This window comes from Pinus tabuliformis, chromosome Q (assembly GCF_031772625.1).
Source record: "Pinus tabuliformis cultivar Carrire ecotype Pingquan chromosome Q, CPIR1, whole genome shotgun sequence".
Classification (NCBI taxonomy): domain Eukaryota; kingdom Viridiplantae; phylum Streptophyta; class Pinopsida; order Pinales; family Pinaceae; genus Pinus; species Pinus tabuliformis.
Genome location: NC_142296.1, coordinates 729,151,988 through 729,167,232, shown reverse-complemented (window position 1 = coordinate 729,167,232; position 15,245 = coordinate 729,151,988). Strand labels below are relative to the sequence as shown.

Genomic DNA, 15,245 nt, shown 5'->3' with positions numbered 1-15,245 from the left:
GGGGAAGGAGCAAGCACATTGGTGGAGTGACGCGTGGCAGGAGTACGGGGGCAAAACTGCCCTGTGATCTCGAGTTAAAAAGCGGTCAAAAGGTGGTCGCGATATCAATATAGACTATTGGATGATCGGGAGACGATCGAATGGCTAATGGGCTTTGGAGATGGTGGGGAGTTATGTTGCGGGGCCGGCGTGTTTATTAAATTATTTTAATAGTTTTCGGGCATATTTCTATTGGTCGAGGCTTGGTTATTAATTAACCCGGATGGCTAATTAATCCCATTAAGTGTGGCAGGGAAGGTTTTTTAAATGAATTTCAAACAAATTCATTAATCCTTTTTAAACGGTGTTTACGATTATATTTCAACTGGGGTGGGGATACATTAAAAATCAAGGTTTTTTAATATATTTATATAATACGGGATGGGTAATATTTATATGGGATTTACTTAATAATTGTTAAAATTTAATATGAATTTTGAAGTGGAAAGCGCCAAGTTTAAAACAGTTGACTTTTGTGTCAAGTTTAGGCTTTGAAGTGGAAAAGGGGTTTATATGATGTATTTGCCATTTTCCTAAGTAAAATAGGGTTTTTACTTGGCCAAACGTTATGAAATGGAATGAGTGGTTTATGAGTGATATTAAGAATAGATCTTAATATTTTAGGGGGAATTAGTGAATGATTAGGGAAAAATATGAAGGGGAGTTAGTTATTTAACCTTGCCTTGCTTGAGCTGCATCAAGTATAATGTCCACTTGGCACTTGTGACAGAGATAAATATTAACACATTTAGAGACAGTCAATCACAAGTATCATTCTGCAACACCATCTACCTACCCTGCCTACTTTAGCCTAGCATTTTTTCCTTTCTTTACTTGGGTGCACTTAGACTGGCAAACCCTTATCAACTTTCCTTTTCTTTTCATGGTAAGCCTACCTAAGTCTGCACTTATAACATCCAAGGGCTCAGATTAAACTATTGAGCTCCTTTTTATTTACTCTACCTATCTACTTATCTACCAAGATTGAACAGTTTGGTCAGATTTTATTCTCTATCTCTAAAACAGGAAATGCAGATATGAACTAGCCAAGATTAAGCTGTTTGGCCATTCATCAATTGTGACATAAATTAACAAGCTTCACACAATGCTTATTATCGAAAATGAAAAAGTAGTGGCATTTTGGACTTGCACACTTTCCTGGTCTATTTTTGTTTGGGGTTCATTTCTTTCACTTTTTTGACCATTTTATTTATTTTTTTACCCTTTGATTTTTATTTTAGGGCGTACCCTCTTTACATTTTTTGATTTTTTGATAATATGGAAAACCTTTGCAACAAGGAAAGGAATGAACATATTACAGAGCTCATCAAGTCAATCATGAAATATGACACCTATTGGTATATGAGCATAACACTATGTACACACCACATTTATATAGAAAATTATTCTAGACCCATTCGCTAACCCCAACGGAGATTAAACCCTCATCTTAAGGATATTGTGAAAGCTGAATTACAAAAACTTTTAGATGTAAACTTTATTTATCCAATATATGATAGCAAGTGGGTCTATCCACTAGTAGTGGTGCCAAAGAAGAATTGAAAGTGTAGAATATGTGTCGATTACAGAGAATTGAACAAAGCAACCCAGAAAGACCACTTTCCCCTTCCATTCATTGACTTGGTATTAGACACATTAGCGGGAAGGAAATTCTTTTTCTTCCTAGATGGCTTCAGTGGATACAATTAGATTCAAATTGCCCTTGAAGATCAGGATAAAACTACATTTACCTGTCCTTGGGGAACATTTGCTTACAGAGTCTTACCCTTTGGCCTATGCAATGTCCCTGCCACATTTTAGAGGGCCATCCTCAGCATCTTTTCAGATTTAATAAATGAAGGGCTTGAAGTATATATGGATGATTTCACACCTTATGGAGATGATTTTGAGCCAGCATTAGAAACATTGGAAAAGGTGCTGCAAAGATGTATTGCCACCAAGCTCTGCTTGAGCCATGAAAAGTGTCATATGATGATGACCGAAGGATTAATACTAGGACATTATATCTTAGTAGCTGGAATACAAGTAGATCCGGCTAAGATTCATATAATTTTGTTAATACCTACTCTTACCACACAAACAGAGGTACGTGGTTTTTTGGGTTTTTCTGGTTATTATAGAAGATTCATAGAGCATCTTTCTCAAATAGCTACACCTCTATACACACTAACTGGGAATGTTGATTTTATTTGGACAGATAAGTGTGACCTTGCTTTTGAGGATCTGAAAAAGATTGTATTGACAACCCCGTGCTAAGGGGCCCAAATTGGGATTGGCCATTCCAAATTTCATCTGATGCTTCAGACACAGTTATCGGAGTAGTTCTTGGGCAAGAAGAAGATAAAAAACCATATGTAATTTATTATATTAGCAAGAATCTATCTCCTGTTGAATTAAACTATACTATGATTGAAAAAGAATTTTTAGCTATAATACATGATGTAAATAAGTTTAGACATTATATAACTGGCTATCCTGTAGTTTTATATACAGATCACTCTGCCATAAAATACTTAGAAAATAAACCTGTTACAAATGGTAGAGTAACAAGATGGTTGAATTTATTGCAGGAATTTGACATCACAACAAAGGATTGACCTAAAAAAGAGAATCATGTAGCTGGTTTTCTCTCACGAATGCCAAAACCAGTGGACGCAGCAGCAGTCAAAGATCAATTCCCAGATGAACATTTGTTTGCAGTTACTATCAGCACACCATGGAATGTTGATGTTGCAAATTATTTAGCAGTAGGTAAATTACCCAAACATTTACCGCCCAATGAATGGAAACAGATAGTGTAGCGCAGTACCTGATTCTCTTGGATTGGGGGCTACCTATTTCTTACGGGGGCAGATATGCACATCAGACGATTCATTCAAGAAGACGAAATATTTGACATTCTAAAAGCATGCCACGATGGGCCATGTGGCAGACATTTCGCAGACCGCAGGATTGGTCACAAAGTTTTACAAACAGGCTATTACTGGCCTACAATTTTTAAAGATGCTAAAAAGTTTGTTCAAGCCTGTGATAGTTGCCAAAGGGTGGGATGCCCTGGACAGTCTGATGAAATGCCTTTGAATCCATAGTTAGTAATCGAGCCATTTGAGCACTGGGCGCTTGATTTTATTGGCTCTGTTAACCCATCATCAAGTCAGAAAACATACATACTAGTTGAAACAGAGTATGTTACCAAATGGGTTGAATCAAAGGCACTTCTAAGAGCTACAGAGGACTCTATAATACATTTCCTTTTCCAAATATTTGTGCGATATAGCCTCCTAAGGGACATAACTACGGATGGAGGGCTGTAATTTGTAGCGAATAAAATCACTGCAACATTAAAGAATAACCACATTCAGCACAAAATTACAACCCCATACCACCCACAGGCAAATGGCCAAGTAGAGAGAACGAATAAGGTGATAGAGGCAATACTTACAAAAATAGTCGTATCACATAGACGTGACTGGGCTTCAAGATTTCCGGAAGCCTTGTGGGCATACCGAACAACATGGAGAAATACCATCGGATATTCACCATATCAATTAGTATTTGGAAAAGAACCCATCTTTCTAATAGAATTTGAAATTCAAACATTAAGAATAGTGCAAGAGGTGGGTTTGAATTTAAATGAGGCCCAGATTAACAGATTACAACAAATCAATGAGTTAGATGAAATTAGGCTCTCAGCTCTTCAACATACTACATTAATTCAACAACAGAGAGCAAAATGGCACGACGCCCTTATTAAAAAGAAAATCTTCCACGAAGGAGATTGGGCACTCCTATACAATTCCAGGTTTCAGGATTTCCTCAAAAAATTACAGACACGATGGCTTGGACCTTATGAGATACAGAAAGTACATGACAATGGCACCATTACATTGACTACCATTGATGGATCTAGACATTCCTTTAAAGCAAACGATCATCGAGTGCGACTTTACCATAAATCGCTTACTTGGGAATCCTTTTACTATCAATTACAGGAATATTCCACTATGCAGATTCTTACTGAGGAAGATCACCCCTCCTCAGAATTAATTCAGTAAACAATTCCTTTGTTTTTGAGTTTTGTACATAAGTTTTTTTTCCTTAATTTCGCTTGTATAAACTGGTTTTTTTGTACAGGTTTTCACTGCTGTTCCATTTAAGGAACAACTGTTGTTCCTCTCAAAGGAACAACAACCATTCCATTTAAGAAATAGTAGAAGGTTTTTATTTTTCGTGTTGTTCCTCTTAAGGAACAACAATTTTGTGTGCTTTTATTTTTTGTGTTGTTCCTCTTAAGGAACAACAGTCGTCCCTCTTAAGGAATAGTAATTTTGTGTGCCTTTATTTTTCGTGTTGTTCCTCTTAAGGAACAATTGTTGTTACTCTTAAGGAACAGTAGCCATTCCTCTTAAGGAACATCAATCTTGTGTGCTTATATTTGTTTGTTGTTCCTCTTAAGGAGCAGCTGTCGTTCCTCTTAAGGAACAACATTTTCTACGTGTTGATATTTTTGTTGTTCCTCTTAAGGAATCGCTGTTGTTCCTCCTAAGGAACAATTGTTGTTCCTCTTAAGGAACAATGCCTTTGCGTGTTTACCTTTTTGCTGTTCCTCTTAAGGAACAATAGCCACCTCCCTTAAAGGAACAACACTCTCACCGATTTTTTTTATTGTTCCTCTTAAGGAACAGTTGTTGTTCCTCTTAAGGAACAATAATCGTTCCTCTTAAGGAACAACACTTTCGCCTGATTGCTTTTTGTTGTTCCTTTCAAAAGGAACAACCTTTCCACCATTTTTTTACTTTTTGCCATTCCTTCTAAGGAATAGCAGTTTCGATTTGGTTTGTTTTTAGGTTGTTCAGCCAAAATATCAACATTTTATTTTTCCGCTTAAGGAATAGCTGTTGTTCCTTTTAACGAACAACAGTTTCGTGTGTATCTTTTTCTTTAGTTTGCTGTTCCTCTTAAAGGAATTGCAATTTTTCATGTAGATGTTTTTTTCACTGTTCCTCTCAAGGAACAACATTTATTCCATCTAAGGAACAACACTTCTTTTAGTGCATTTTTTGTTGTTTCTCTTAAAGAACAACACTTTTTAAAGATTTTCTTGTGAATAATGTTTCACTTTTCATGATCTTTTCAAGGCAAAGATACAAATTTATGCAAGGATAAAAAAATTAGACATTACTGGAATCAACAAATAAAAAAAAATTGTAATCTTTAAAGAAATTACTTTGAATTGATAAGAGAAAAAAGGGAAGGACACAACTATCTATATTACTTGGCTGTCTTTATTTTCACTAAAACTAATTTGATTGATTATTTTTATCATGTTGTTTCTTCCCCAATCTTCATAATTCTCTTTGATTATTATTATCGAATAAGAATAAGGGCATATTTTCACCTATTGAGATGTTAGACATCTTCCACCATCCCTACTCTTAAGGAGTGTTGAGCCATCCTCTATATATAAATAAGAAGTGCTATATAAAAGAAAAAGAAAAGAAAAAATATATCTATATGATTACTAACAATTCTATGATCTGTCAAATGAAGGATAAGGGGTCTCATCAAGAGCCAGCCTACCATGATCATAAGGAAGCAGTGAAGTGGCATTCCCACTATGGCCACTACACCAGGGATATGATCCAAGGGGCACATCAGAAAAATAAAAATTCCTTGGAACAGGAGGTCTCATCACGAGCCGGCTTGCCCACCTTTCACTCCTTCCTGGTGAATGGCATTGTGATTCATCTGGTTACCAAGCCAGCACAATGACCTCCATGTTGACAGCACAAAGCACTTTCCTATGCATACATAAATGATTATGGTTCCAAGGGTAAAAAACAACTTTGTTAAGGTTATAAACACCTGTGGGAAACAGAGCTCTACTGATGGTATTGGAGTCATATTTTTCACACATCAATAGCAACTATAAACCCTTTTGTTATATCACTATCTTGATTTCAAATGGGATTATGCTTCTAAGCCCTTTCGAACCTCTTACACATGAAATATTGTTTAAAAATCAATCATAATGGTTAAAGTGAATAATGACTGCTTAAGCATTTTTACTTACCTCAGTTATCCTCTTCCCTATTTTTCGCATCATTTCATAGAATTTCCATATCTATTCACGATTTTCATCATAAGCTTTAATTTCAGCAATTCGCTACTTTTTGCGATCATATCATAGATACATACACCTTTCCTTTTTTTTTTTTTATATTGTACGATTGTCGTCCAGTATGCTACTCCTCCATTTGTCGGTCGACGAAGACCTATCATATTTCAGGGGGATGTGGGTGACTTCCAAAATACATTAGCATATTTGTCAATTCCCTATTTGGAGGTACTACGACTTCATCAGATCTCGGAAATAACAAGTTTAATGGTATTGATATTTTCTGATATGCACAGTTTGTTGTTCCATTGTCACTTCTGTGTATTGCTGTGTAGAATTAACAATGTGCAGAGCTTAAATGAAATGGGAGGTCGATCGGTACACAGTGAACCACAAGTACTAACAATTTTCGACACTGCATGAGAAATTTTGGTGAGAGCTGGATGGATTGCCTACCTTACACGATTACAACAGCCCCATGAAACTGTGGCCATCGAATTTTTGTAGAATTTGCAGGAGGATCATTCCATAGTAAGAGGAAGGAAAATAACAGTGACAGATACAGTAATTGCAGAAGTATCTGGACTACCAGCAGTTGGTCCCGTATGGACACATAAGAAAGTAAGACTTCAAGATGCCATGGCCATCTTTTGGGACGAGGGACAAAACCTAACTGTCAAAGGAAAAGGAGTCTAGCCCGCAACTCTAGGAGAACCATGGACAAAGCTAGCTAGAGTAGTGCAGAGCTACATCACCTGCGATGGGAGAAAGGATGTGGTAAGACCATGCCACCTCAAATTGTTAGCAGTACTAAAACAGAGATGTGTTGTAAATTTACCTACATATTTAAATTTTTTACTGCATGACGCTGCTCGGAGCATAAGGAAATCCCATCATATAGGAATGGTAGTAAACCACCATTTTTTAATTCGATTAATAGTTAGTTATATTCTTTCTCAGTAGCAGAATAGTTGGGAAGAATTGGTATTTTCAATAGATGGGGGAATGGCCCTACCTACCTCGAAATGAAAAAGAACCACCAGTACAACATCTAGACCTCAAAGACGCAGACAGTCCTCCAGATTGCGAAGAGACAGGGGAATGTTTGAGAGTCTCCAGAGTAGCAACAACCAACCCTTAGAATTACATAGTTCTGGAGATGAGCGACCCCCACAACTTGAAGAAGGAGAAAACCAGGAAGAGGAAGAAACTGAGCACACCAGTGAAGAGGAAGGGGAGGAAGCGGAACTTCCTATATCCTCCAGTGCAAGTCCACCACAGAACCCATTGAAGGAGGACGAGTTGGCCCAAATTTTGGAAAATTAGGGTTACCTCCCTTGAGGAACCTTGTTAGGATAACACGAACACTGAAGATGTGTTCCACAAAGAGAATATGGAGGCAAGCCAGGGCAAGGGCATAGTCTCGGAAGAGAAAAACCCAGCTGAGCAGCCAAGTCCAGAAAAGGAAACAGCTATTCCTCCCAAGAAGAAAAAGAAGAAGACGAATAAAATTAAGAAGCTGCGGAAGGAACAACAAAAGCTGCTAAATTTAGTAAAACAACTCAGACAGAAGATAAGGTTCCTAAAAAGGGGGAAAATCTCTAAAAGAACCCTGAAAACAGGGGATGTAGCCATCCAAACTGAACCCCATAATACAAGGGCCACGGAGACTCAAACCAAGCCCATGTTCATTCAAGATAGCAAGGAACAACACACAACTATCACAGACGCAACCGCCCAAACAGAAAATGCACAAGTTTGCAATAAAGATGTTCAGACCAAGGCACTATCCTCCAGCTGTACGGCCAACCTGACATTTCATGATAAAGAGACACAGACTGTAGGGACTAGACATCATAATAAGAAAGCCCAAGTAGTTCTTCAAACCAAAAGTTTGTTGTTGGATAACGACCCTGGTGTAGTAAAACTCCAAGAGGATATGGCACAGGCTCAGTGGACTATAGAAAATCTCGAAGACTATTCCTAAGAAGAAATACCAAGAGTTAAAACAACAATTAAGGGACATCAATGCAATAGAGGAAGAAGCCTTCGATAAATGTCGGAAGGCAAAAGAAAAAGTTGAAGAGGTAAGGAATAGACTAAAAACAGTCAGGAGTCAAATGGATATTCTCTGTTCTCTATATACAAATGTCCTAGCATGTAGGGCCCCTACCAAAAATTATGCTTTGTTTTTATTAGAAAGATATTTGCAGTTAAAAATTAAAGCTGTTAAGGCAGGGAAACCTATAGAATTAAAAATTATTGATGATTTTATAAATTGCTGTAAACACTATGGGGTAAAAGTTCAGCGATTGCTCTGTGAATTTTATTTGCATAATTTTATCTTGGAAGACAAGAACAGGTTATACCTTTGGGTTAGGAGTGAACCGAAAAACCCATTACAACTGTGGACTAAGCATAAAATCCTAATGAAAATGGAGGGTGTGATCTAGACGTTGGGACCCATCCACAAAGCAATTTTCTAGCAAGGGGTAGAGTATTTCCTGTCTATTAAAGACCATGCTGTAGTAGCAGCTAAACTCCGATGGAAGACTTCCAATCAGAATATTCAGGATAGAGAGCCATTCAATTACAAAAATTTTAAGTTAGTTGCGCCTGATCACATATAGTAACCTCATCTTGAGGGAGGGACCGTATTGGCTAGGTTGTAGATTTCGAAGCCCTATTATCTGGTATCCTACAGCAGGGTATAAGGCCATATATGAATTACTTGAAGGACAGACAAGATGTATTTTTGAAGTTTTAGCTGCAAATCATGGTTTTAGACCACTTCATGAAAATCCCTCTCCAGCCTATTCTCTAACTTCTTTGCATGCAAATTACATGGTTTTCATGAGGGCATGAAAAAGGGTAAGCAGGGGGGTGTGTTGAGCCATGGAAAAGGTATGAATTTGCCATTTATTTCTTTATCTTTTTCTTTAATCATAACTCCTTTATATTCTAAGATGGTAATATATCAAAGAATTATAGTAGAATTAAGGAGATTTGTGATTGTTACAAATTAATGAATTATTGTCTTTTATTCTATATAGAAAATAGAAGAAATGGAAAGCCACCTTTCGGGAGGAAAAGGCAAAGCAAAAGTAACTATTGTCCCTTTGCTAGGAAGCCAGATCTAGACAAGAAGATCAAGATCGGAGCGCACAGTCAAGGAAAAGAAAGGGAAAGTGCGGCATTAGCGCAATAAGACAAAAAGATAATTGGAGATAAAAGATAGAGCGAATCCCTCAGGATCCTTTGATCCTGAGGGATCGCTACTTCAAAGCTCATCTATATTCTTGTTTTGTCTGCCTAGCTATTATAAAAGGACAACACTTGTAGAAATCAGGGGGGATGTATTATCATTTTGCAAAACTTACTGTTGTATTGCTACTTTGATCATCGACTCTCATTAATCAAAACAGAGTATGATTGTTTGTAAACATTTTCACATGATCAATATATAAGTCAGTTGTTGTTCCATTCCTTCCTACTGAATTAGTCCGGCGGTGCTTCACTAGTGGCTAAGGGCCCGGCCCTGGTGGATCCACTTGCTATTTGTACCATTACTTTACAATTCCAATCATGTGATGGTTTGATTTACTTTTCATTTCCTTGAATCACATTGCTCTACAGTTTCCTATTTTTACAGTTTACTGTTCTAACATTTTATGGAATCATTTTATTACATAAGCTGTGATTGAATCACATTGTTTTTCCTTTCCATCATAACAAGATTATTATCCTTTACAACTTATATTGTTATTCATTTCAGTTAGAAAGCCTTGTTGTTCATTTCCATTAAAATAGCTTTGCTGTTCATTTATATTAAGATAGCTTTGCTGTCCATTTCTATTCAAATAGCTTTTCTATTCATTTCTTTCCTGCAAGTATTTGGTTATGCTTTTAAGTGTTATCGCCGTAAGCATATTTTCCATTTTCTCTAGTAGCATTATTGAGTTAATTCAGTTCTCATTTCCAATCTTTGTGGAGTGTAAGATCAAAAATTGTTGGGTTTCGGAGAACGGCTCTGCTAGGGTTCTGAGCGACCCATCTACGGCGCCGACAGCACACCAGGCTAGATCATTTCAGAGGTGAGAGGGCAGCTGCAGAGTTCCGGAACTGCAGCGCATCAGGGCCTCACCATGGCACAACCTCTGGGGGGGGCGTCAGAGCCCTCCCCGTCGCAGCAAGATCCTGCGCAAAACGTCATTTTTGGCTCAGTGGACAGAGAGATCCTGAACAGGGGGAAAAAACCCCAGAACGACAACAAAGGAGACGGAAGACGTAAGGAAGGAGAAAGCGGTCCCCAAGAGGGAACAGAAAAGTCTGAAGAAGGTCCGAAGATAACTTCAACCACATGCAGACCAGTGGCCAAGGAAAGGCCACGAATCGAGCTGCCAGGAGACAAGATTGACAGAAGAATAGAGTTCATGCGAGATCACGCCCTCATTGGGAAGTTCATAGGGTTCTGGCCTACTGAGAAAGCCCTATATGGTTGGATAGCGGCGAAATGGAAACCAAAAGGGGATGTCACGCTACAGCTAGGGCCGAAAGGTTTCTTCACAGCAATCTTTTATTGCTTGGAGGACAAATACAGAATACTAGTAGGAGGGCCTTACTTTTTTAATTCGGCTGGATTATACCTGTGGGATTGGATCCCCAGATTTAACCCAGACAAGGAAGATTTAACATGGGCGCCAGTCTGGATCAGGTTATACTCTCTCCCGGATGAATACTGGGAGGAGGACTTACTCAAAAGGATTGGAAATGGGGTGGGAGAATATATCAAAGCGGCAGAAGAAACCAAGTCTCGTAAGTACATCTCCTACGCTCGAATCTGTGTATTCATTCGCCTCAATGAAGCTCTTCCAGAGTCAGTAACTCTAGCCCATCGAGATGAGGAATGGATCCAACCTCTCGACTATGAACATGTTCCTTTTCGATGCCGAAAATGTCATGCCCTAGGTCATCTCTTTAGGGATTGCCCTCAAAATGTCCAAAACAGCTTACCTGACTCTTCTGACACCCCTGCCCAGGACGGCTTCACTAAAGTCCCTAGCAGGAAGCGTTCTCACAAAAAACCCCAAAATGGGTCTAAACCCCAGCCCAACAAGTCTCATGGCCCAGTAACCAAGAACAACTTTGATATTCTTGGCCAAGCCTCTGAGGAACTCCCATCCAATGTTGAAGCCAACCCTGATCACCCATCCTCCTCTTCTCCTCCCCCTTCATCTAATCCCCCTCCTAAATCTCCATCCCCCATCATCATCCCTACCATTCTTAAAAGGGATCAGAAAGATGCTGCAGAGATCCTCAAAGAAATGGAAGTTGATGGTAAAACAGACCTTCCCCAGAATCCAGAGACCAGCATTGAAGACAACGATCAACCGCAAATAATGGAAGAAGAGCCAGAGAGTATAGATCTGAATGGCTTAGACATCCTGGAATTGGAACTGGCTTGCAAAAAGAAAGCATACGATACAATTCCAGAGCTTCAACTCAATAAGCTCGAAGTGATCATTTCTCGAGCTTATCATCAGAACCAACTCGGGATACAACCAGGCAGCCAGTGGGATGGAAGTCTGCGCCCAAAAGACACAAAAAAAAGAGGAAGAAAGACAGACCTGCAAAGAACAATAGAGATTGGGAAAATCCTGGTAGATTCAGGCAGATATGCTAAGTTGACAAAGTACTACAAGCCCTCTGTCAACGGTTAATCATGAAGCTGGTGTCTTGGAATATAAGAGGGCTAAATAGCCCCGGAAAACTCAGGATGTTAAAAAACATGATAAAAAAGGAAAAGCCACAAATGTGCTTTCTCCAGGAAACTAAGTGTAATAGTACTACGCTAGGCAGCATTCTTTCAAAAGCCTGGCCCGGATGTAGTTCGGTTGCAGTGGATGCCTCCGGAGCTTCAGGAGGGTTGGCAATAGCATGGAATACCCAAGCGGTATCCCTTTCAGATTTTCATGCAGCACACTACCTTATACAGGCGACCTTTCACATTTTGGGCACCAATATTTACGGCAACCTATCAAATGTTTACTTCCCACAAGACACTGGAAGTAAGGTAGCGCTCCTTGACACGATTGAAGCTCTAAGCAATAGCAGAAGGTACCCACTCTGGATCGTTGCTGGGGATTTCAACATGATAACTAAAACTGAAGAGAAGCTAGGAGGCAGAAGTAGATTGGAGCCTGAAGTCAGTCGCTTCAAGGATTTCATACAAGCAACATCTCTTATAGACATGCCGTTCTGTAATGGCACCTTTACCTGGAGTAATCGCAGGGCTGGCAAACACCAAATCGCATCCAAATTGGATCGCTTCCTCCTCTCAGACAACGCGGTCCACTTAGGAGGAGACATCTCAGCGGCCATCCTTGCTCACACTGGATCGGATCACTGGCCAATAGCTCTACAGTGGCAAAGACCAGGTAACTTAATCAAAAGACCCTTCCGTTTTGAAGGATTTTGGCTCTCGCATTCCACTTTCAAGGAGTTTTTCAAGACTACCTGGGCCTCATTCATTCCCCCAGAAGGAGAAAAAATGTATCAATTCCAGCAAAAGTTAAGATTTCTCAAAAGTCACCTAAAAAGATGGAATAGGGAAACCTTTGGAAATATCTTCGAAGCGCAGCACAAGCTAATTCAGGACCTGGAGATTCTTCACCAAAAGATTATCACGGAGGGGCACACGGAAGCCACCCTGGAGCAGGAGCAGCTCATCCATAGTCAGCTAGAGAATAGGAGGAAGCAGGAAGAAATCTACTGGAGGCAAAAGTCAAGGGTCAGATGGCTGAAGGAGGGTGAGTGGAATACCAAATTCTTCCACAGAACTACAGTTCAGCGAAGAATGCATAACAATATACCCTTCATTCAAAACCAAACAGGGGCAAAAGTAGAGACTCATGAGGAAATTGAAGAGGAACTCCTCAACCACTTCCAACAGATCCATCAAGAGCAGAGAGAAGATCGGCGACAGGCCATTCGCAAAATCACCAGCAATATTCCAAAGATCATAACAGAGGAACAAAATGATCTCCTAATGCGCCCTATTCGTCCCCAGGAAGTGGATGAAGCAATGACGCAGCTCAAAGAAGGTAAAGCCCCTGGGCCAGATGGATTTACCACCACTTTCTTTCACTCTTTCTGGGACATGCTAAAGGAGGAAGTCTGGCAGATAGTTGAAGAATCCAGGGCAATGCGCTGGCTTCTTCCCTCTCTCAACTCCACCTTTATTACTCTCATCCCCAAAGAGGAGGACTCCATCACCCCTGACAAGTTCAGGCCAATTGCATTATGCAATGTCATTTACAAAGTTATATCAAAAGTCATAGCAAATCGTCTTAAACCGCTCCTTCCTGGGCTCATCTCTCTGGAACAGTCAGGGTACGTGGAAGGACGACATATAATGGATGGCATCCTACTCTCTCACGAAATCATTCACTCCCTCAAGCACTCAAAGCAAGCAGGTATGCTTCTCAAATTAGACCTTTCCAAGGCATTTGACAAACTAAGCTGGAATTACATTCATCATATGCTAAAAGCTTTTGGTTTCTGCTCTTCTTGGATCCGTTGGATCATGAGCCTGATTACTACCACTCATTTTTCAATTCTTGTTAATGGTATTCCCTCCCATCCCTTCAATCCCTCCAGGGGTATCCGGCAAGGGGATCCCCTCTCCCCCTTTCTCTTCGTCCTTATGGCTGAAGGGTTGGGGCGACACATCAAACAAGCCCTCCATTCTCATCAGATCAAAGGCATCTCCGTGCACAACTCCCCTGCCACCTCCCACCAGCAGTTCATAGATGATACTCTGCTTTTTGGCTATCCATTTGCACAAGAAGCCCTCCGTCTGAAATCCCTCCTCCAGGATTTTTCGGAGGCCTCGGGCATGCATATCAATTGCGCTAAATCACAGGTTTTCTTCTTCCATACTCCGCCCTCGGTCAAATCCGCAGTTTCTCGCATCTTGGGTTTCCCCTCGGCTTCCCTACCCTCCAAATACCTGGGCGCACCCCTCACGGCTTCAGCCATTAAGCTTCCCGCATGGCGCTCCCTTCTTGAGAAACTTGAAAACTGTCTCAACCTCTGGACTTATAGATCTCTTAACTTAGCCAGTCGAATTGTCCTCATCAAATCAGTTTTGTAGGCAATGCCTCTGTACTTGTTCTCTATTCTAGCTGCGCCAAAGTGGGTTTTAAAAAGCATAAGAAACCTTCAGCGCAATTTTCTGTGGAGCAGCTCTGCTACCAATCGCAAATGGGCCCTGGTGAAGTGGACCAATGTATGCATGCCCAAAGATAAGGGAGGCATTGGGTTAAGGGACCCTGAGCACAACAATTCCATCATGAACGCCAAGATCTGGTGGCAATGGATCACTAACCCAGATAAGCCCTGGGGAAAAATCTGGACAGCCAAATATGCAGGAAATCGACCTCAAGAAGAACTCATCAGATTCATTCCTACTGAAAAGGGATCCACAATTTGGAATGCAGCCAAGCAGCACTATCAGATAGTCCAAAAGCACAGCTTCTGGGAAATCAGGAATGGATGCACTGCAAGATTCTGGACTGATGCCTGGAATCAAATGCCTAAACTCAAAAATATTCTTCACCCTTCTCTAATTCCAGATAGGCAGGAGCAGCAGCAGGAAAAAGTTCACCAATTCTGGATGCCGGAGATGGAGTATGGCTTCAGGAAATGGAAACAGAGCAACCAAATACTCAACAGCACAGATGTTCGGAAGGAGGAAGAGCTCAGGATCGAACTAAGGAAAAGAAGTATTAGGCAGGATAATGGTGGGGATATTCTCAGATGGGGATACCTACCCAAGGGATCCTACACTCCCTCAGAAGCCTACAAGTTGATATGCAACTTCCCCTCTCCTCCAGACCCTGTTTGGAGCAGAATATGGGAGCTCGGACCTTGGCCAAAAATCTCCTACTTTCTCTGGCTGGTAGGTCACAAAAAAATTCTCACTTGGGATAAGCTAAGAAAGCGGAACTTTCATGGACCCTCGATTTGTCTTAACTGCTCTCAAAGTGAAGAAACTCTCCATCAT

The 15,245-nt window shown here is 40.2% G+C and overlaps 1 protein-coding gene across 1 annotated transcript; it reads left to right on the top strand.

The window, feature by feature from the left end:
* Positions 1-10,323: 10,323 nt before the first annotated feature.
* Positions 10,324-14,758, top strand: LOC149221602 (uncharacterized). The gene is made up of 3 exons (XM_089387427.1): positions 10,324-11,761; positions 12,079-13,570; positions 14,680-14,758. Exons 1-3 carry the CDS (start codon positions 10,324-10,326, stop codon positions 14,756-14,758), a joined length of 3,009 nt encoding a protein of 1,002 aa, XP_089243553.1.
* The last annotated feature ends 487 nt before the right edge of the window (positions 14,759-15,245 follow it).